The sequence below is a fragment of the Phyllostomus hastatus genome, unplaced genomic scaffold, assembly GCF_019186645.2.
Source record: "Phyllostomus hastatus isolate PE091 unplaced genomic scaffold, TTU_PhHast_1.1 phas_contig_449, whole genome shotgun sequence".
Lineage (NCBI taxonomy): Eukaryota > Metazoa > Chordata > Mammalia > Chiroptera > Phyllostomidae > Phyllostomus > Phyllostomus hastatus.
The window spans coordinates 1144013-1167708 of record NW_025333882.1 but is presented as its reverse complement, the minus strand read 5'-3'; the positions used below and the strand labels follow the sequence as shown (position 1 = coordinate 1167708).

General features: G+C 33.7%; 1 protein-coding gene across 1 annotated transcript in view; it reads right to left on the bottom strand.

Moving 5' to 3' along the window:
- SNTG1 (syntrophin gamma 1) overlaps nt 1–23696 on the bottom strand; it is a 782410-nt gene that overhangs the window by 172511 nt on the left and 586203 nt on the right. The window contains exon 14 of the mRNA XM_045845038.1: nt 20788–20826. Coding sequence (XP_045700994.1) covers nt 20788–20826 — 39 coding nt within the window. The remainder of the gene's footprint in view (nt 1–20787; nt 20827–23696) is intronic.

The following is a 23696-nucleotide window of genomic DNA, read 5'->3' as shown; positions in this document are numbered from 1 at the left end:
AGAACATAGAGTCTGCCACGAAAAATTTTGGGGAAGGGCACAACTCCTGGCAATCCCCAGAGCTTGCACTGTGAACCCAGAAAAGATACCGGAGCTCTGCAGGTCCCCAGAGCCTGGGAGACCACGACAGTGAGCTCCAGAGAGCATGCTTGGGAGCTCCCATACCCATATCCAGGGTCCTGCAGGGGGACGTTGGATTGGCTCTGGGGAGAACACCCTGCTGGCCCTGGAGACAGTACCCGAGAGACTGACTGAGTTTTGAATGGGAAGAGTGAAAAGCATTCCAAACGTCCCTCAGCCTGCTGAAGCCAGCAAGACCAGAAAAACTGGTTTGGCCAGTTAGAAACCAACAAGAGGTTTTTGTTTGTTTGTTTTTTGTTTTTTTTTGTGTGTGTGTTTTTTGGCTATTGTTGTTGTTTGTTTGATTTTATCTTGTTTGTTAAGTGACTTTTTATTTTTTAATTCTTATTATTTTCACATCTCTCAATTCCTTATGTTTCTCTTCCTTTCATCCTAGTATTAGTCCTTCCACTCCAAATTTATCTCTCCTGCATTACATTTTCTGCTTTTTTTCCCTTCTTTTTTTTGAGGCTGCAAGTTACTGCAAATTTGTGTTATCTTTTTCTCACTTTTCTGACATTTTTTATTTTAATAGTATTTTGGTATTCTTTTTCTTTCTGTATAATCTTCTTTCCCTGGCTGGTTATACTGTCATCAAAGAGGTCCCCCCTGTTATCTCAGTCACACTGTGTTGATAATTTACTGTCCTTCATTTTTGTTCCATTAGTATACCTGTCAAGGTTCTATACTCCTTATTCTTGTTATCTAGATCTCATAGATTCCTCCACATGATTGTTGCTTTAATATTACTGTAAATAAGAGCTAGCTCATACCTTTGTAAATACTATTCAACACCCCTTCCTGATCTCAGCCCACTTCACCATTTCCTGAACTATATTACTGTGGAGGTTGTCTCTATTCTTTCACATACTACTCCTATTCACCATTCTTTATTCCCACCCTACCTCAGAATCTGACCTCCCACAGCCTCACAGCTTTCTAGATCCAACTAACAATACTTTCCTCCCCAATAAGAGCCTTATCTTCTTTCCATCCTGTCTAAAAGATGGCTAGTGGGTTGGAAGATCATGGTTAACACTATATGTAGCCAAAGGATCTCCCATCTCTTCTCTTCCGGCTGCTAATGTAAATATCATAGAATATTGTCTTGTTGTCTTAAACCATTTTGCCTTACTCCTCCAACTGATCACAAAAAAAGAGTAGGGGAAAGCTGTGAACACCAGGATACATGAAGGAGACTGCACCACTGAATCTCACAGGTATTCTATCACAGAAGTTCACACCATAATTACAGGGAACCAGAACAGATCAATTTAAGAAACAGAGGCTAACGAGAAGGGTCTCATGAACAATGAGAAGACAAAGAAACAATCCCCAAATGAAGGGAAGGAGGAAGTCTTAGAAAGAATGCTAAATGAAATAGAGGCAACTCAACTATCAGATACTGAGTTCAAAACAATGATTACAGAAAGCTCAATGAACTCACAATGAGCTATCAGAAACTACAGGGAAGCTACAACAATCTCACTGCAAACTATATCAACATGAAAAAGGAAATAGAAACTATCAACAAGGGCCAAGAAGAAATGGAGAATACAATTTCTGAACTGAAGAACAGAGTCGAAGGAATGAAAAGCAGGATCAATGAAGCAGAACACCAGATTAGCAAATTGGAGGACAAAGTAGAAAAGAACACTCAGAAAGAGCAAGAAAAGGAAAAGAGGCTCAGCAAGGATGAAGAGGGATTAAGAGAAATGCAAGACAATATGAAACATAATAATATCCATATAATAGGGATACCAGAAGGAGAAGAAGAGGAGCAAGAGATAGAAAACCTGTTCAAAAAAAATAATGATGGAAAACTTCCCTAATTTGATGAGAGAAAAAGTCACACAAATCCAGGAAACACAGAGAGTCCCAATCAAGAGGAACCCAAAGAGGCCCACCTCAAGACACATCATAATTAAAATGACAAAAGTTCAAGACAAAGAGAGAATTTTAAAGGCAGCCAGAGAAAAACAGGAAGTAACATATAAGGGAGCCCCAATAAGGCTAACAGCTGACTTCTCAATGGAAACACTCCAAGCCAGAAGAGAATGTCAAGAAATACTCCAAGTAATGAGAACCAGAGGTCTGCAACCAAGTCTACTTTACCCAGCAAGGCTCTCAATCAAGATAGAAAGCCAAATAAGAAGCTTCTCAGGCAAAAGAATTCTAAAAGAATACACATCCACCAAACCAGCTCTGCAAGAGATGCTAAAGGGACTGCTTTAAGGAAAGAAAGGAAGGAAAAGAGAGAGAGGAACACACCTACATAAAAGGCAATGAATAAGTACCTAGAAAAAATAACCTCAAACATAAATGGATGAAATGCTCCAATCAAAAGACAGAATAGCTGAATGGATGAGAAAACATGACCCGCACATATGCTGCCTACAAGAGATCCACTTTGGGATAAAAGGCCTGCACAGGCTGAAAGTGAAGAGATGGAAACAAATTTTCCAAGCAAATGGACAGGAAAAAAAAAGCTGGGGTAGCAATACTCATATCAGACAAAATAGACTTCCAAAAAAGAACCATAAAGAGAGACCCAGAAGGTCACTTCATAATACTCAAGGGAAAAATCCAACAAGAAGACATCAATATTGAAAATATATATGCACCAAACATAGGAGCACCCAAATACATAAAGAAAATCTTAGAGGACTTCAAGAAAGATATGGACAGCAACACAATTATTGTGGGAGATTTTAACACCCCACTGTCAAAAATGGACAGATCTTCCAAACAAAATATCAACAAAGATATTGTGGCATTGAACAATACCCTAGATGAAATGGACTTTACTGATATATACAGGGCCCTCCATCCCAAAGAAGCTAAATACACATTCTTTTCAAATGTACATGGAACATTTTCAAAGATAGACCACATGATAGGAAACAAAACAAGCCTCAACAATTTCAAGAAAATTCAAAACATACCAAGCATTTTCTTGGATCACAAGGGGCTGAAGCTAGAAAGCAATCCCAAGGGAAAAAAAAAAACAAAACATCCAAACATGGAGATTAAATAGCATGCTATTAAACAATGAATGGATAAAGAATTAAATTAGGGAAGAAATAAAAAGATTTCTGGAAACAAATGAAAATGAACTCACAACAACCCAAAACTTATGGGAGACAGCAAAGGCAGTCCTGAGAGGGAAGTCATAGTGATAGAAGCCCATCTAAAAAAGATAGAAACATTTCAAATAAACGATCTAACCCTATGTCTACAAGAACTAGACAACAACAAAAACAACGACAGCCCAGAGCAAGCAGAAGGAAGAAAATCACCAAGGTCAGAGCAGAATTAAATGACATAGAGACTAAAAGTACAATTCTAAGGATCAATGAATCCAAGAGCTGGTTTGTTGAAAAGGAAAACAAAATTGGCAAGCCTTTAAGCAGGCTCATCAAGAAAAAAAGAGTGAAAACCCAAATAAACACAATCAGAAATGAAAGAGGTGAGATTACAACAGATACCACAGAAATACAAAGGATTGTAAGAAATTAATATGAGGACTTTTGCCAAGAAATTTGAAAACCTAGACGAATTGGACAAATTTCTAGAAAAATATAATCTTCCAAAACTCAATGGAAAAGAAGCAGAAAGCCTGAACAAACCAATAACAGTAAAAGAAATTGAAGCAGTAATCAAAAAACTCCCAACACACAAAAGCCCTGGACCAGATGGTTTCACAGCAGAATTCTACAAAGCATTTAAGGAAGACCTAACCCCTATCTTCCACAGACTATTTCAAAAAATCCAAAAAGACAGAAGACTCCCAAACTCTTTTTATGAGGCCAATATCATCCTAATTCCAAAACCAGATAAAGACACAACAAAGAAAGAAAACTTCAGGCCAATATTATTGATGAACATTGACACTAAACTCCTCAACAAAATACTGGCAAACTGCATCCAACAATACATTAAAAAGATCATACACCATGACCAAGTGGGATTCATTCCAGGGATGCAAGGATGGTACAATATTCACAAATCAGTAAATGTAATACATCACATAAACAAAAGCAAAGACAAAAAAGACATGATCATATCAATAGATGCAAGAAAAGCATTTGATTTGGGACAGCACCCATTTATGGTAAAAACACCCGGCCATGTGGGAATAGAGGGATCATTCCTCAACATAATAAAGGCCATAGATGAGAGACCTACAGCCAACATCATACTCAATGGGCAAAAATTAAAATCTTTACCACTAAGATCAGGAACAAGAGAAGGATGTTCACTTTCACCACTTCTATTCAATATAGTAGTGGAAGTTTTAGCCACAGCAATCAGACAAGAAAAAGAAATAAAAGGCATCCAAATTGGAAAGGAGGAAACAAAACTGTCACTGTTTGCAGATGTCATGATAATGTACATATAAAATCCTATAAACTCCACCAATAAACTGCTTGACCTAATAAATGAATTTGGCAAACCAGCGGGATACAAAGTGAATATCCAGAAATCAAAGGCATTTCTGTACACCAACAATGAAATAGCAGAAGCAGAAATCACGACAAAAATCCCACTTGAAATAGCAAAAAGAAAAATAAAATACCTATGAATAAACCTAACCAAACAGGTAAAAGACCTGTATTTAGAAAAGTACAGAACACTCAGGAAAGAAATCAAGGAATACACTAACAAATAGAAACATATAACATATTCATGGATTGGAAGAATTAATATCATCAAAATTTCCATACTACCCAAAGCAATTTATACATACAATGCGATACCTATTAAAGTACCAATGGCTTATTTCACAGCCATAGAACAAACACTTCAAAAATTTATATGGAACCATAAACGACCCCGAATAGCTGCTGCAATTTTGAGAAAGAAGAGTAAAGTAGGAGGGATCACAATACCTGACACTAAACTATACTACAAGGCCACTGTGATCAAAACAGCCTGGCACTGGCATAAAAACAGGCACATGGACCAACAGAACAGAGGGTCCAGAAATAAACCCAAGTCCCCATGGTCAATTAATATTTGACAAAGGAGGCAGCAACATAAAATGGAGTAAAAATGGTCTCTTCAACCAATGGTGTTGTGAGAACTGGACAGCTATGTGCAAAAAAATGAAACTTGAGCACCAACTTACACCTTATACAAAAATAAATTCTAGGTGGATCAAAGACTTAAATATAAACCGTGACACTATTAAAGTCCTAGAGGAGAATGTAGATAGGAAAATCTCAGATGTTTCACGCAGAAACTTTTTTACTGACATGTCCCCTAGAGCAAGGGACATAAAGGAAAGAATAAACAAATGGGACCTCATAAAAATTAAAAGCTTCTGCATGGCTAAAGAAAACAGTATCAAAATAAAAAGAGAACCAACTGTATGGGAAGACATGTTTGCCAATGATACCTCAGACAAGGGTTTAATCTCCAAAATATATAAAGAACTTACACAACTGCACTCTAAGAAGACAAGCAACCCAATTAAAAAATGGGCAAAGGACTTGAACAGACACTTCTCCAAGGAATACATACAGCGGATCCAAAGACACATGAAACGATGTTCAATATCGCTACCTATCTGAGAGATGCAAATTAAAACCACAATGAGATACCACTCCACACCAGTCAGAATGGCCATCATAAACAAAGCAACAAACAAGTGTTGGAGAGGTTGTGGAGAAAAGGGGACCCCAGTACACTGTTGGTGGGAGTGTAGACTGGTACAACCACTATGGAAAGCAGTATGGAACTTCCTCAGAAAACTAAAAATGGATCTACCTTTTGACCCAGCAATTCCACTGCTGGGATTGTATCCTAAGAATACTAAAACACCAATCCAAAAGAACCTTTGCACCCTGATGTTCATAGCAGCACAATTTACAATAGCTAGGTGCTGGAAGCAACCTAGATGCCCATCAGTAAATGAATGGATCAAAAAACTATGGTACATTTACACAATGGAATTCTATGCAGCAGAAAGAAAGAAGGAGCTCTTACCCTTTGCAACAGCATGGATTGAGCTGGAAAGCATTATGCTAAGTGAAATAAGCCAGGCAGTGAAAGACAAATACCATTTGATCTCACCTTGAACAATAACCTAATCAACAAAACAAAGAAACAAGCAAAATATAACCAAAGACACTGAAATAGAGGACAGGCTGACAGTGACCAGAGGGGAGAGAAGAGGGAATTTCAGGGGAGAATGGGAAGGGTTTACAGGAACAAATTTAAAGGACACATGGACAAAAATTAGGGGGAGGGTGGTAATGGGAGGCAAGTGGGGAAGTCTGGGTGGGAGGGCTGGAATGGGAGTAAAAGGGAGAAAATTGTACTTGATCAATGATTAAAATAAAAAAATTAAAAAACTACAAATCAATATTTCAGAAACATAGATGTAAAATTTTTAATAATATATTAGAAAATTGAATCCAATAATACATAAAAAGTTTAAGACCTTTTGAACAAGTGTTGAAAATAGCCAAAATGCAAATGTTGGCTTACCATTTTAAAAGATGTAAGTATAATAAACCATATTAATATAATAAAAGACAAAAGTATAGTATCATACAGAAAAGACATTTAAAAAATTCTTATATTCATTCCTGATTAAATACACTGTTCTTCCTCATACAACCAAAAGGACAACAACAAATTTAAAAATAAAAAACAATCAGAACTGACAGAAAATTGAACTATATGGAAGCCCAACAACCAAGGAGTTAAAGAAGAAAAATTCATCCAGACCAGAAGGAAGAGCAGAGACAAGCAGCCAGGTGCTGCAAGACAGTGGCTGGAGGACCTGGGGTGTCAAGGTGGAGGCTGGCAGATTGGGCGAGGCAGCAGCTTGGACTGGGGAGTCTCACATTTACATGTAGATAAACCCAGAGGAACAAGTGGGGAGCAAGACATACTACCCAACTCAGGGCTTCAGTACAGGGAAATAAAGCTTCAAAGCTTCTGACTGAAAATGCTTGTAGGGATTGGGCCCACAATGGGAGAAACTCCCAGCCTCACAGGAGAGTTTGTTGGAGAGACCCACAGGGTCCTAGAATGTACACAAGCCAACCCACCTGGGGAATCAGCACCAGAAGGGCCCACTTTGCTTGTGGGTAGCTGGGGAAGTGAGTGAAATCTGGAAGAGAGTGGAGCAAGCTCCATTGTTCCCTCTTGAATCCCTTCCCCACATACAGCATCACAATGTAGCAACATGGGTTGCCCCACTCTGGTGAACACCTAAGGTTCTGCCCCTTACTACTAACAGGCACACAGAGACAAAAAAAAGAATGGCCCAAATGAAAAAAGTTCGAAGCTCCAGAAAAAATACAACTAAGTGATGAGGAGATAGTCAACCTGCCAGATGCAAATTTCAAAATATTGGTTATCAGGATGCTCACAGAATTGGCTGACTATGGTCACAAAATAGAGGAGAAAGTGAAAGCTATGCAAAGTGAAGTAAAGGAAAATGTACAGGGAACCCACAGTGACAGGAAGAAAACTGGGACTCATATCAACAGTTTGGAAGAGAAGGAAGAAAGAAATATTCAACCAGAATGGAGAAACAAGAATTCAAAAAAATGAGGAGAGGCTTAGGAATCTCCAGGACATCTTTAAACATTCCAACATCCGAATCATATGGGGTGCCAGAAGGAGAAAAGGAAGAGTAAGAAATTGAAAACTTATTTGAAAAAAATGAAGGAGACCTTTCCCAATCTGGCAAAGGAAATAGACTTCTAGGAAGTCCAGGAAGCTCATAGAGCCTCAAAGAAGGTGGACCCAAGGAGGACCACACCAAGGCACATTATAATTACATTACTCAAGATTAAAGATAAGGAGAAAATCTTAAAAGCAGCTATAGAAAAGGAGACAGTTACCTACAAAGGAGTTCCCATTAGACTATCAGCTGATTTCTCAAAAGAAACTGGTCAGGCAGCAAGGAGTTAGAAAGAAGTATTCAAAGTCATGAAAGGCAAGGACCGACATCTGACATTACTCTATCCAGCAAAACTATCATTTAGAATGGAAGGGCAGGCAAACTGCTTCCCAGATAAGGTCAAGTTAAAGGAGTTCATCATCATTAAGCCCTTATTATATGAAATATTGAAGAGACTTATCTAAGAAAAAGAAGATAAAAAATATGAACAGTAAAATGACAACAAACTCACAGCTATTAACAACCAAACCTGGGGGTGGGGGGAGAAACTAAGCAAACAACTAGAACAAAAACAGAATCACAGAAATGGAGATCTCCAGGAAGGTTATCAGTGGGGGAGACGAGGGGGGGAGAGGAGGGGAAGGTACAGAGAATAAGTAGCATAAATGGTAGGTAGAAAATAGATAGGGTGAGGTTAAGAATAGTATAAAAAATGTAGAAGCCAAAGAACTTATATGTACAATCCATGGACATGAACTAAAGGGGGGGAATGCAGGTGGGAGGGGGTGTGCAGGTAGGAGAGGAACAAAGGGGAGAAAATGGGGAAACTGTAACAGCATAATCAATAAAATATATTTAAAAAGAAGAAAACTCTCAACAACCTAGTAATAGATATTTCTTATATGATAAAGGGCATCTTTGAAAAACATCTAGTTATCATACTTTATATTTAAATATTAAATGTTTTCCTGCTAAAATTAGAAAGTGTGAATTTCCATTCTCAATAATTATATTCAACATTGCATTGGAGAATCTCACAGAGCCACAGACAATTTAAAACAAAAATAAAGTATATTTATATTGAAAAAAATATAAAATATATTTTCTACAGACAACATGATAATCTATGCTTCCTAGAAATTAGAAATTATTTTGTAAGGTTACAGAACACCAATCATTACATGCACACATACATACACACATATGTGTGAGTGTGTGTGTATATATAAAACTATATATATATATAATTTTAAAAAGGTTTTATTTACTTATTTTTAGAGAAAAGGGAAGGAAGGCAGAAAGAGAGGGAAAGAGACATCAATGTGTGGTTGCCTCTCATGTGGCCCCTACTGGGGTGGCCTGCAACCCAAGCATGTGCCCTGTCTGGGAATCGAACTGGTGACCCTTCAGTTCGCAGCCCATGCTTAATCCACTGAGCTACACCTGCTGGGTATACAATATATACATGATGTTTTATATATATATGTAACATTTTTATCAACATACTATCAAATAAAAATTAGAAATTTAATTTAAGAAATAATATAGTTTTATAGCATTAGAAATTATGAATAAATTGTATACAATATACACAAGGTTTATCTATACACTAAAATCTACATACTGTTTTTGGAAGAAATTAAAGACCTAAAGACATGAAAGGATATGACATGTTAATGAATCTTAAGACTAAATAATGGTAATATGTCAACTTTACTCAAATTTTGTTACTGATTCAACAAAATCTCAATAAAAATTCAAATATCCTTTAAAAATCACACATTGGACATTTCATTTTATTCATGCAAAAAGAGTAAGAGCCTAGAGTAGCCAAAATAATTTTAGATAAGAATTACATAATTAGGAGACTTGCACTACTGATGTTCTGATATTATAAAGCTATAATAATACAGCCAATGTGGTATCAGTGTCAAAATATATAAATTTAACCAATTAAACAGAATGGAATGTCCACAAATCAGTCCACAAGACCATTGTCAATTCTATGTTTTGATAAAAGCATGAAATGATTCAGTAAATAAAAACAGTATATTCAAAAATGGTACTGGAAGAATTAAATATTTATTTTAAAATATTTTTCATTAATACATCCCTTTTAAAACAATACTCCAGATTTCTGGTCAAGATGGTGGTTTAGGAAAATGTGGTACTCTAATTCTCCCACATCAAAATTACAAGTAAACTGCAGAGCAACTATCTTTCAGAATCACCTGAAATCTAGCTGAACAGAACTCCTACAATTAAGGATATAAAAAAATAGATACATCAAGACAGTAGGAGGGGCAGAGATGCAGAACAAGCTGTTCTTATACTCATGTGTGGCAGATAAAAATTGGAAGGTATATCTTGGCTTTGAAGGTCCTCCCTAAGAAGTGAAGAGTCTCAGATCCACATCAGAACCCCTAGCCCAGGGTTCAAGTGCTGGGAAGAAAAGTTCCTATAACTTCTGACTGTAGAAATCATCTAAGATTGAGGCTGAATGAATTGGGGTGTTTTGGAGTCCCAGGTGTTCCTCCTGTTAAAGGGACAGCACAAACTTACAATGTGGCCTCTCTTGGGCACATCCAAGCTGGCAGAGATAGGAGCCATATGCAGATCACTCTGTAGCTAATGCTGGGTAGCCCCAGGCAGAGGACAGGAGACAGCCAAACTTGGCCTGAACCTCCTAGGAGGCCCCAGGGTTCTACATGTTTGGTGGACAACTGTAGACCACCTTGAAGCACCATCCGACCACTTTCATGAACAACATATGCAAGGAGTAGATTAATTGGGCACCAGAGCCCTGCTGACATTAGTCATCCTGCATGGAGTTCAGCCCCTACATAGATGATCCTCCAGAGAGGTCTCAGTCAATAAATTTTATTTGCAATAAATCTGCCAGGGGTTAAATCCCTGCCACTAATGAAAAACAGTAATCAAGGCTCAACTACAACAAGCAGGTGTACATACCACACACAAGAGGCACACCTGGGGCCCTGGCTGGCATAGCTCAGAGGATTGAGCACAGGCTGGGAACCAAAGTGTCCCAGGTTCAATTCCCAGCCAGGATATATTCCTGGGTTGCAGGCCATAACCCCCAGCAACCGCACATTGATGTTTCTCTATCTCTCTCTCTATCTCCCTTCCTTCCCTCTCTAAAAATAAATAAATAAAATAAAATAAAAGAGGCACACCTGGAATGCATATAGCTCTTATGCTTCAGGAGGCGGTGCTCCTGGAACCCATAAGACACCTACTATATAAGGCCACTTTACTAAGTCCAGGAGACATAACAGCTTTACCTAATACACAGAAACAAACACAGGGGTTGCCTAAATTAGGAAACAAAGAAATATGCCCCAAATGGAAAAACAGAAAATAAATCCAGAAAAGGATTAAATGAAATGGAGACAGCAATATAAAGACACCCAATAAACGTAAGTAAAGAATAGATGAAGTTAATAAAAAACTTCAATGAAGAGATAGGAAACATTAAACGAAAGATAGAAAAGATTACAAAAATGCAATAAGAAATGAAGAATACAATAACTGAAAAGAATACATTACAGGGACTCAACAGATGATCAGATCAAAGATTTGGAACATAAGAAATCAGAAAACACACAAACAGAACATTAAAAAAAAGATTACAAAAATAAAAATAGTATAAGGAACTTCTGGGACAACTCAAGCATACCAACATTTGTATCATATGGGTGCCAGAAGAAGAAAGAAAACAAGAAATTTAAAACTACATGAAAATAATAGCAGGAGACACCCTTAACCTAATGAAGGAGACAGACATACAAGTCCAGGCCATGTGGTGAGTCACAAATACAATGAACCCAAAGAGGACCAATCCAAGACACGTTGTAATTAAAATGCCAAAGGTTAAAGGCAAAGAAAGAAACTTAAATGCAGCAAGAGAAAAGCAGTTAATTACTTACAAGGGAACTCCCATCAGATGGTCAGCTGCTTTATCAACAGAATCTTTTCAGGCCAGAGGTGATAGGCAAGAACACTTAAAGAGATGAAAAGCAAGGACCTATGGCCAAGATATTCCACCCAGCAAAGCTATCATTTTGAATCAGAAGACAGATAAAGAGCTTCCCAGACAAGAAAAAGCTGAAGAAGTTCATCACCACCAAATCTAAGTATTACAAAAAATGTTAATTTAAGGGTCTATTTTAAGAAGAAAAAACATTAAAAAATGTATGTAATAAAGTGTCAATAAATATGTATCTATCGACAATAATGTTAAATGAAAATGAATTAAATGTTTCAGTCAAAAGATATAAGGAGGACAAAAGGATAACAAAACAAGTCCTTTAGATATGGGGTCTAAAAGAGATTCACTTCTGATGAAAAGACACATACTGACTGAAAGTAAGCAAATGAAAAAAGATATTTCATGAAAATGAAAACAAACAAATGCTTGGATAGCAATACTTACATTGAACAAAATAAACTTTAAAACAAAGGCTATATAACAAGAGACAAAGAAGGACCCAGAAATTTCACTTCTTGGTATTTATACAAAGAAATATATTAAATCAAAATATTAAATCAAAAACATATACACCTCCATATGTTCACTGCAATATTATTTACAATAGTCAAGCTATGGAAGCAACCTAAGTGTCCATCAATAGATGAATTTATAAAGAAGTGGAACCTACTTACTGTACAATGGAATATGATTCAGCCATAAAAAAGAGTGAAGTCTTGCCACCTGCAACAACATGAATGAACCTGGATAGTATTTTGCTGAGTGAAGCGAGTCAGACAGATGAAGACAAATGCCATATGATTTCACTTATATGTGGAATCTAACAAAACAAACAATTAGAAAACTCACAGACTCACAGATGCAGAGAGCATTTTGATGGTGGCCAGATGAGAGGGAAGTTGGGAGGATGACTGAAAAAATTGAAGGGATTAAGAGGTACAAATTGGTAATTACAGAACAGTCAGGGGAATACAAGTATAGCATAGGGAAAATAATAGTAAATAATACTGTATTATCTATTCATGGTGTCATATGGGTACTAGGTTTTCAGGGTTGATCACTTAGTAAGTTATATAATGTCTAACATTGGGCTACATATCTGAAACTAACATATTGTATGTTAATTATAACTTAAAATTATTTGAAGGAAAATAAATAAATAAAACCACTTCAAATGGATCATAACCCTAAAATAGAAATTTGTAAAATAACCTAGCATAGAACGCAGTTGAAGATCTATTGTGGAATATACAAAGATTTTTTTAATAAAAGTGGCAAAAGTATAATTTATTAAAATATGATAAATTAGACTGGGACAACATATTTGAACAATCACTTCAGAATACAAAATAAACAGATGGAACATAATCACATAAAATGATGTCTAATGTAATTAAAATCTTGACCCTACTAAGAACTCTCTTTACACTGCTGGTGTGAATGTCATATGATAAAACTCTCTAGAAAATAGTTTTTCATTTTCTTAAAATGTAGAAAACACCTCCATATTAGCCAGCTATAGTATTTTAGACAAAAGAAATAAAAGAATGTGTCAGTACAAAGACTTGTCCATATATTTATACTAGCTTTATCTGTAATGCACTACAATTTAAAATAGAACAAACATACATTAATATGTGAATGGATGTACAAATGGTAGTATTGTCATCAATGAAATACTACTCAGTGATAAAGAGCGATGAAGAATTGATGCATATAGTAACATGTAGAAAACTAAAAATCATCATTCTGTGTCATAAGTCGGACAATAAAATCATACACATTGTATGATTCCACTTATATAACATTCTGAAAAATGCAAACAATTCTGTAGTGCCAGAAAGCAGTCTGGGGATGGGGTCAGGGTGAGGTGGAGGGGGATCAAGATTCTGCAACTCTTGTGGTGTACAGGTTATCTTCTCTTAGGATGGATTTTACACTTCTCAAGAGGAATGTGACAGAATCTAAATGCCATTAAATGACCAAGAAAAGTAATTAATGTTAAGTCTTGAGGATATTTATATGTGAACATTTTTTCATGAGGCAAGTGCTACAGATGAAGTTGCTGCTTTTGTTAGCAAGGGAAGTTCATGGAAATTGGGGCTTTATCTTTTTAGCCTTGACTGTACCTGCACAAATGTTCCCAACCCATTACTTTGTATCCTATTTCTTCCACATCAATGCCTTTACCTTGATATAAAAGACTATATTCAGTATGTACTACTTCTACCTAATCATATGTCTACTATCTATCAATCAACCATTCAATATATTAAGCTATTGATCTATATGTGTGTTATTTTGTACATATATATAAAAAGAGAAGTTTGTTTCATGTTATATGTTTCTCCCTCAGGATTTTAATTTTTTTTGTTTAGTAAGCAAAACAAATGAGAATAATGACAGCTTTTTCAATAACAAAGCAATGTACAAACACACACACACATTTACACAGAGCATCTCACCTTTTAAACAACTCTCTTCCAAGATTTCTAAATGCACTTTATTTTATCTTAATTGTAGTAACTAATGCACTAATAACTAATGTAGTAACTAATATCTGTGCATGATTGGGTATGGGATCTTCTAGCTCAATTGTAGAATACATTTTTATAATTCTGTCTTTTTACTTTGCTACTCTGCTACTAATTTTTATAGGAATTTATAATTTAGTTGCTTTTACAAGAGTTAACTTAAATGAAAATGTTACTTTTTTGAGGGATGATTCCCCTTTAAATAATAAATACCAGCATATTTTATTACCAAGTATTATAAAATGGACAAAGAGAGCAACAGCCTCTTTAACTCCAGGTTACATGATTCTATGATTTGTTGTCAACATTTAGAAATAGCATTTTAAGTTCAATAAATAAAGATTTTTTAAAGTTTTTCTCCAGTTGTAAAGAACCTAGGTTTTGAGGTCCAAAGTGAAGACCAATTGCTAGTCTTGATAGAATAATATGTTTAAAAAATCACACACACACACAAAGATACATCTTTAATAAAGCTGAAAATACATTAAAAAATGGCCTCAAATTAGATTATTAACTTTACATTAGTTGGTTTTTAATGATGTTTGGATCACAACTATATAATCAATAGATATGAAGAGATAGACTATACTTGAAATGCAATCTGTTTTCTTTTTCTTTTTTTCTGTTCCAATTTAATATTAATTGTATTTTTCCATTACCTTTCAGTCCCCTTATGAAACACCACACTGTTGTCCATGTCTGTGAGTCCTTTTTCCTTTTTCCTCAAACCTTCCACTCCCTAAACTCTCCCCCCCCCACTATCATCCTGTTTTCCATTTATGAGTCTGTTCCCATTTTCCTTGATAGTTCAGTTTGTTCATTATTCAAATCTACTGAATTACTGGAGAGTAGGGTTTAGGAGTAGATCAAGTTAAAATGCTGTAAAGCACCTTCACTGGTGTAGCTCAGTGGATTGAGTGCAAGCCTGTGAATCAAAAAGTTGCTGGTTCAATTCGGATTGATGTATCTCTCACACATTGATGATTCTCTCTCTCTCTTTCTCCTTCCTTTCCCCTCTCTCTATACATAAACAAATAAAATCTTTAAAAATAAATAAGTAAAATACTGCAAAGCTTACAGTTCCTACAGATTCAGCTGTTTTTTTCTTTGAATATATACCCCCTGGGTTCAGCAAGATTTTGTGAATTTCCATAGCTGTGAAAAAGTTGATTTTGACCATTTTTGCTGTTTTTTTGTTGTTTTTATGGAAAGTAAATTTTGAAGGTACTTCTCTCTTTTCTCTGATGTTACTCCAAAAATGGATCTCAAAATTTCCTTTAATTTCTTAGCTCTCCCAACAAAATAAGATACTGACTCCAGCATTCTATGAATTGGATGTAGCTATCTATAATAATGTGTCTACGTTACTATAGCTAGACAAAAAAGAATGCTTCTCTAAGGTAAATATCTGAAGTAATATTTTACTTATTTCAAATAATTATATTTTATTTATTTAAACTGTTATAATTTAATTATATTATTTGCATAGTGTCCTCTATAAAATAAACTTATTACATTTTCAGGATGAATTAGTCCTCCAATATGCCCCCTTGCTAATTATAGGATATTGATTGTAAATGCCATTTTTAAGGGGATTATGAAGTATTATTGAGGATGGAAAAATTTTTGTTAGTAATAATTAAATAACAAAATGTAATAAATTAACAACATATTTTTGTATACATTGTGATATAAAATACATATGCTTGTCTAAATAATTTCTAATTCATTAAATGAATTATCAAAACATGTTTCACACTGAGCTGAGTCATTGCTTAATTTAACAAGACAACTTTCACCATTCCCCCGCTTTCTAATAAAAGTACCAAGTGAAGGATAATTTTAGCATGTTCATTTTATAAATCAACATGATCAAAACTGTAATAGAGAAAGCAGATGTGCATGTCCCAGATGCACAAGGAAAATGAGAAGGTAACTCCTAAAAAAGACTGAATTAGGAGTTACATTATTGTAATTTCAAGTATAGACAAGAATTAAGATTCAACTAAACCTCATTGGTCTTGGTTTAATATAATTTCTCACTTATTTGATTCCCAGGTAATATAATAAAATTTTTAACTTTACTGAAGTATAGTGACATAAGTCAACCACACATAGTTATAGGGGAAAGTTGGTAAGTTTTGACATATACATGTGCCTGTCAAACTATCACTACAATCAATATAATGAACATATCCTTCAATATCTAAAATTCCCCATGCTTCTTTATAATTTTTCCTTTTGCTACCTTTTCCTTTCCCCAGGCAAATGCTGATTTGCATTCTGATTTTATAATTTAGTTTAAATTCTCAAGAATATTATAAAATAGAAGCATAGTAATTTTGAGATTGGATGACATTGAATAATAAAATTATATAGGTTTTAAGTGCACAATTCTATGACACAATATCTGGGTATTGACTGCATTGTGTCCACCACCAAAAGTCAAATCTTCTTTTGTCACTGTATATTTGACTCCCTAACCTCTTTACTACTTCCTACCCTTTCTCTAGTAAGCATCATACTATATTGTATTTTTATTACTAAGTAATATACCATTATGGAAATATGACTTGGTGTGTTTGCCATTCACCTATTGATGGAATTTGAGTTGTTTCTTATTTAGGACTGTTAGCATAGAGAGCTGCTATGAATATTCATGAACAAATCTTTTTATGGACATGTTTTCATTTCTTAGGAGTAGAATGGCTAGATTATATGGTACATGTACACTTAAATTTTTAAATAACTGCCAGACTGTCTTTCAAAATGATTGTGTCATTTTACATCGCCACCTGCTATGTATAATAACTCAAATTCCTCTTCATCAATAGTTATTATGGACAGTTATAATTAGTCACACGGTCCAGTGTGACATTGCCATTTAATAAACTTTCTTGGACAATCTTTCATATCAGTACCAAGATTACATACCAGAAACAAGAGAGCCATCTCATTCTTTCTGTTTGTTTGTTTTCTTTTTATTGCATTTTCCATTACCATTTAGTCCTCTTATCCTCCCACCCCCAAAGTCACCACACTGTTACCCATGTCTATGAGGCCTCTTTCCTTTTTGCTCAATCCGTCTAACCCCTCCCCTCCCCCACTCTTAGCTATCATCCTGCTCTCTGTGAGTCTGTATTTTCCTTGTTACTTCAGTTTGTTAATTAGATTCCACATGAGTGAAATCATATGATATTTGTCTTACTCTGACTGGCTTATTTCACTTAGAGTCATTTCACCCTTTTAATGTCTGCATAGTGCCCAACTGATTGGATATTTAGGTTGTTTCAGACTCTTTTTTTCTTTTTTAAAATTATTTTATTGTTGTTTAATTACAGTTGTTTGTATTTTCTCCCCACCCTTCCTCCCACCTCCTCCAAACCCACCTTCCTCCCTTGCTTCCACCCTCCCCCTTGGTTTTGTCCATCTGTCCTTTGTTTCTTTTCATCATGCTCAAGGGTTAGCTCTGTTCTTAAAAGTTTCATAGGAACTTGAGGCTATCATCTTTTCCTCAGTCTCTCTGCAATATTTATTTTTTGGAGCTTCTCATTCTAAACTCTATGTCTTATGGTAGCTTTCATATGTTTTCCCCTTTTAAGTTTGCCACATTCTGATGATGTTCTCAGATATAAGACTTCTAATTATGTATTTTCTTCATCTTAATCTATTTTTAGTAGGTAAACTATTTTCATTTTAAATAAACACTTTTTTATTTTTGAACTTCTATTTGGTTCTTTTGGAGGTGTACATTTTTGACAACATGTCCACTTCTTGACTTACCATTTATATTCCTTTTTTGCTATCTATAAGAGGGTCATTTTTATTTTATTTTATTTTATTATTTTATTTTTATTTTACTGTATGTTTCCATTACCATTTAGCCTCCTTATAACACTTCCCCACCACCCCCTCTCTGTTGTCCAAATTCCTGAGTCATTTTTCCTTTTTGCTTAATTCCTCCCTCCCCCCTACCCACATAACTGTCATCCTGCTCTCTCTGAGTCTCTATTTTGCTTATCAATTCAGTTTGTTCGAAAGATTCTAAATATGAGTGAAATCATATGGTATTTGTTTTTCTCTTGACTGGCTCATTTCACTTAGCATATATTTTACACAACAACTCTGAATGGGAGGCAGGAGGGGTAACAGTGGAAGGAAGGGGAAGGAACTAGTCAAAGAGTATGTATGAATTACACATGGACATGGACAACAGAGAGGGGATTGGCTGTGGGACAGAGGGATGGTCTGGGTGGAGGGGTGCAGAAGGGAAAAAAGTGGGACCACTATAATAGAATAAATAATAATTTAAAAAATAAGAAAAAAGTCATAAAACAAAATAAGATAAAAACAATTTTGGATTGTTCTTTAATCTTCACATTATGTTTTTTTCTTACAATGGTTTATTTCCTCATATAGTTTATAATACTTGATTACAATTTCTTCTTTGGTGAACGTAGTTTTACTGAATGTCTTGTATATTCTGGACTGTGGGAGTATCTAGAGAGCTAATCTGTGGTGCTGACCACTCCCAGACAGTAGTGAATTTCTTCAGTTTCAGAGTCCTTTTTGTTTTTTGTTTTAATTTCTCTGGTTGTGGTTTCCATAACCCATGAGTTGCACAATTCAAAATCAAATACCGCAGTAAGTTGGAGATTTCTGTTCCAATGTATCTTGGGTGATATCTTGTTTTTCCATTTTGAGACCTAGAGCTTTCAGGGGGCTTGAGTTTCATTGTATAACACTTAAAAACATGTCATAATATTTCATCATAAGCATACATACCCACATATATGTGATATAAGATTCAGATAAGTTTACATGAAAAATTAAGTTAGGAAGAAATTTGAGGTGAAAGCAACAATGTGGTTTAGTCCAAGATAAGAGTTCTGTTTGAATGGTAATCTGGATGAGAAATAAAATTACATGTGTTTTTAGATTTTTACTCTTTAATATGGCTCAGATTTTATTAAGGAACAATATTAAGGAATAATATTTTATTATTATTCTGCTTTCCTAATTCACTGGTATAACACTCTGAAGGTTATGGATATATATGAATGTTGAACACACTATGTTTCTTGATAATTTTTATATACTTGATAGAAAGTAGTAAGGGAAAAATCTGTTAACTCTTCCTTTTGTAATTTAAAATGACAGAAAGAATTCATTTTAATTTAAAAATTATGAAATTCTAAGAAATTTCAAATTGAATTTCAGTGATAACATCACAAAGTTTGGTAAACAAAAGGCCATGAATACTGATGCTGACTTATGCTTAGTATATATTTGTGTTAAAATAGTAAACATTTATTATAATTATTTATTTTATATGTAAATTGTTTTCAGATTCTTATTTACTTCAGTCAGTATTATTCAAAACCTAAATAAATACAGAAGTGGCAAGAAATATTACAAGTCACTAAAATAATTATATAGGAAGTGTTAAATGTAGTTTTCATTATAAATAAATATAGCTGTGGGGTTATCAGGGTTGTGAAAAATTCATAGTATTATAAAGTTTACTAATTATTAATTCTTCACATGTTGAGTTAAAAAAGTCAAGGAAGGGTGATAACACAGATATTAGAGTCATTCTTCAAAAATGTTTATTATTTACATTTCTGTCAGGACTCCCAAAATAGGTAGATCTATGTATTTATATAGTCAACAATAAAACAACCATGTCTACTGATGTATATTACAACTTTCTCCCACAGCTGATGCACCTTTCTATTTGAATGATTTCTGTTAACAAATTTTCACTCTTGAAAATTGAGGTTGTTGTCAAGAGTAAGTTTACGCCTTTCAATTGCAGTTCCGCCATCACGAAAACTTGATATACCCATAAAACAAGACAAAACACTGAGCTTTCACTTACTTTTTAATATCAAATTAATAATTTTAGTGTGTTTATGAAAATATCACAAAAGTTAATTTTGGCATAACAAAGTTGTAAGGAGAATTAGCTATTTTTTCTATAATTATTTTATTCTACAATCAATTATTAGTCTTATAGGGCAACTAAATTCGTTGCTTGATTAATCAGACATTATTTTTATTCTATGCATTTATACTCATTTGAAATAGTCAGAAAAAATTTAAAATTCTTTTTAACTTTTAGATTATTTATGTATATTATTTGAAAAGATAATACAGTAAAACTATGTCATATAAATTGCTCTATGTCATGTATTCATATTTAATAATGTATATAAATAAATACAATTTGTGTAAGAATAGTATTTACTTAATTTATTTAGATAAGAGGTTTGTAAAACTGCTTTTAATGTGATTAGATGAACAGATATATCACAAAATATGAATGAAATCTAATAAACTATGTATTTTCCTGAAGATAGCTAATGATAATATCAATTATTTCCATATACAAATTAAATTCAATCAAGATTATCCTTAATAATAAATACAATTAAATAAATATATAATTTGACTTTCCAAGTATTTCTCCATCTTACCTGCTGGTTTACAGGGAAATTTCTGTTGATTTTTTTAATCTGAAATGATAAATAAATTTAAAAAGTAAGAACAAAGATAAGGTGACACAAAATTTCCCAAATTTTATGAGAAACAATTTTTGTCAGTAAACATATACTGACATAGTAAAATCGTTGCATATAAGACAGCAATTATGAAAGAAAATAATTTTTACTACCATAATTATTTCAAATTTCATGTGTAAACTTCTCTAATGAATGTTATGACACCACTTCAGGAGAAGCAAAGAGATCATTTGTGTAGTAACTCATATATAAAAAAGAAAAAGGAAGCTTTGTTGTTATATAATTATCTACCAAGAACATAGAGAGTAATATCCTACAGTTTATTTTTCACTTTGAAATCATATTGTTTTCAATTTGCTTTAACACTCAGGAGAACACAGGAAATAGAATATTCAAACATTAAAGTATATGTGTCAAAATATTTTCAGTAAGGATCCCAAATGAAATATAACATTTATTTTCAGATACCTTAATGAGTAACTTTTTATAAGAATTTAATATAAATCCTGAAAGAAAAAAAATGTTTTGTTGTAACTTATACAAAAAAAACTCTAAAAAACAAATAAAATGAATATGAAATTTAGATAAATGTCCTTATGCTATGCAAAGTCATTGTTCAGAATTTTAGAAATTAAAACCAGATATAATTTTTCATTGTTTTTCTAAAGAAACAAATAATGCTAACTCTGTATGGCACAATCTTACATCAGCCTAATGAAGCCTATTTTTGTTTATAAATTGTTTTATTGAAATATTTTATTCTTGCTCTGGCTGGCGTAGCTCAGTGGATTGAGCTCGGGCTGTGAACGAAAGTGTCACAGGTTCGGTTCCCATCCAGGGTACATGCCTGGGTTGCAGGCCATAACGCCCAGCAACCCGGCATTGATGTTTCTCTCTCTCTGTCTCCCTCCCCTCCCTCTCTAAAAATAAATAAATAAAATCTTTAAAAAGAAGAAATATTTTATTCTTTCTTTTTAAAATTTTAGTTTCCTTGTCTTACTGAATTTAATGAAGTCACAGGAAATTAATGGACATGGTGGACAAAGTTGGAAAATCATCAAATGACTCACCAATAAAGTCAGGCTTACTGGCAAGATATTTCTCTTTTAAACATAAAAGAAAATAAAATTTGAGAAGATTTATGTGATTTCAGTAAGGCTGTATACAAAATTATGCCTCTCTATTGTTATAATCACTTCAAAATAGTTTTTCTCTGATAAAGAATCAGCTAAGAAAATCTCTAAAACTACTGGTGCCATCAGCTAAAATGAAGATAGTTTGGAGATGTAGACAGAAAGAACAAATCCCTAAACATTTTTAATCAATCAATTTTAAAGCCTTTACTGAATACTATGTGGAATTATGCTTTTTGTCAGATCATATTATTTGTTATATAAATTTAACTTTATAAATTTATGAAAACATTTTATGTGGACCCTTGTGTTTAAGTGTACACTGTCTAGCTTTACAGCTTTTCATTTTCACATAAAAAAAACAGTTTGAATAATATATTTTGGAAAGCCGAAAATCAGCTGCATATATAAGCACTGCATTATAGAAAGTAGTGGTTGAAGGAAAATACATATGAATCACAGAAATCTTGTTCTACTAACCCACCCTCAATAGCTTCTGTGGAATTGACATGCTTTCTCCAGTACTGGTTCAATTTAATTCCCCATTAGAGTATTTACAAGATGAGCAGTTTTATTTATCTGTGTACATATGCCATTTTCTATTTTCTATTGTTTTTGTTATAGTTTTCCTAAGTATAACCTGACTCCACTCATAAATCACATTAGTAATGTGTGAATCTTACCATTTTGTCCTTTTAGTAAATTTATTGTATACTATTCTATTATAAATAAAACATAGGCTATATTTCCCACCACTTCTCAAGATAGCCAAAAATGTAGGAGCACGATAGATGGACAAAAATAAGAACATAAGGAAAGGTAAATGAAGAAAATATTAATGATGAGACAGTTGGAATGACATAGTATTTAGTTCAAACAATTGGAATAAAATCTTTTTTTAAAAAATGATATTAAAATGTTTGAAAATCATGCAATGAGCTTTAGAAATTAGTCCTAGGTAGTTTTCCTAACATGCAACAAATACAATAAAAATAAAACAAAACAATAATAATAAGCCAGTTACTGGAGAATTATTCTTCCAATTTTAAATATTTTAGGAAATCTAAATTTTAAATGAACTCTATATAGAAAATATTAGAAGTCATTTTTAAAAATTACTTGTGTAATAATAATAAATACTATCAATAAAATAGCTTAATAAGATAAAAATATCAAAAACAATGACGATATAGATTTATTCTTTAAAATAAATCTTTATGTCATATGATTAAGGTAATGTTTAATTTATATTAAGAACATATTAAACTATAAATAATATTCAGGGGTAGGCAAAAATAGATTTATAGTTGTGAGTACATGAAACAGTTTATTTTTACATTATGTATTAAACATTATATTATTTTCCAAGTGTACAACCATAAACCTACTTTTTCTCACCCCTGTATTTTTGGTAATGAAATTCAGTTATAGAACAAAGTATTCAATATTGCCTAATTTTGACAACAATGTTATTTCTAAATAATGGAAATTCTAAATTATCTGCACCACTTTTAGATTGCTTTTCAAATAAGAAAAATAAAATTTGCCCAAAAGACATTTAATGTTAATCTTATTAGAAGACAATGCTAATTTTATGTTATCAGAACCAATCATTTGTGTTATCAGAAGCTGAAATATAATCTATAACCAAGTCAGTGTCTGAACTTGAAGCCTTATAGTGATGAAAGGACATAACTTCTGTCCACATCACCCCAGTTTTTATAGAACATG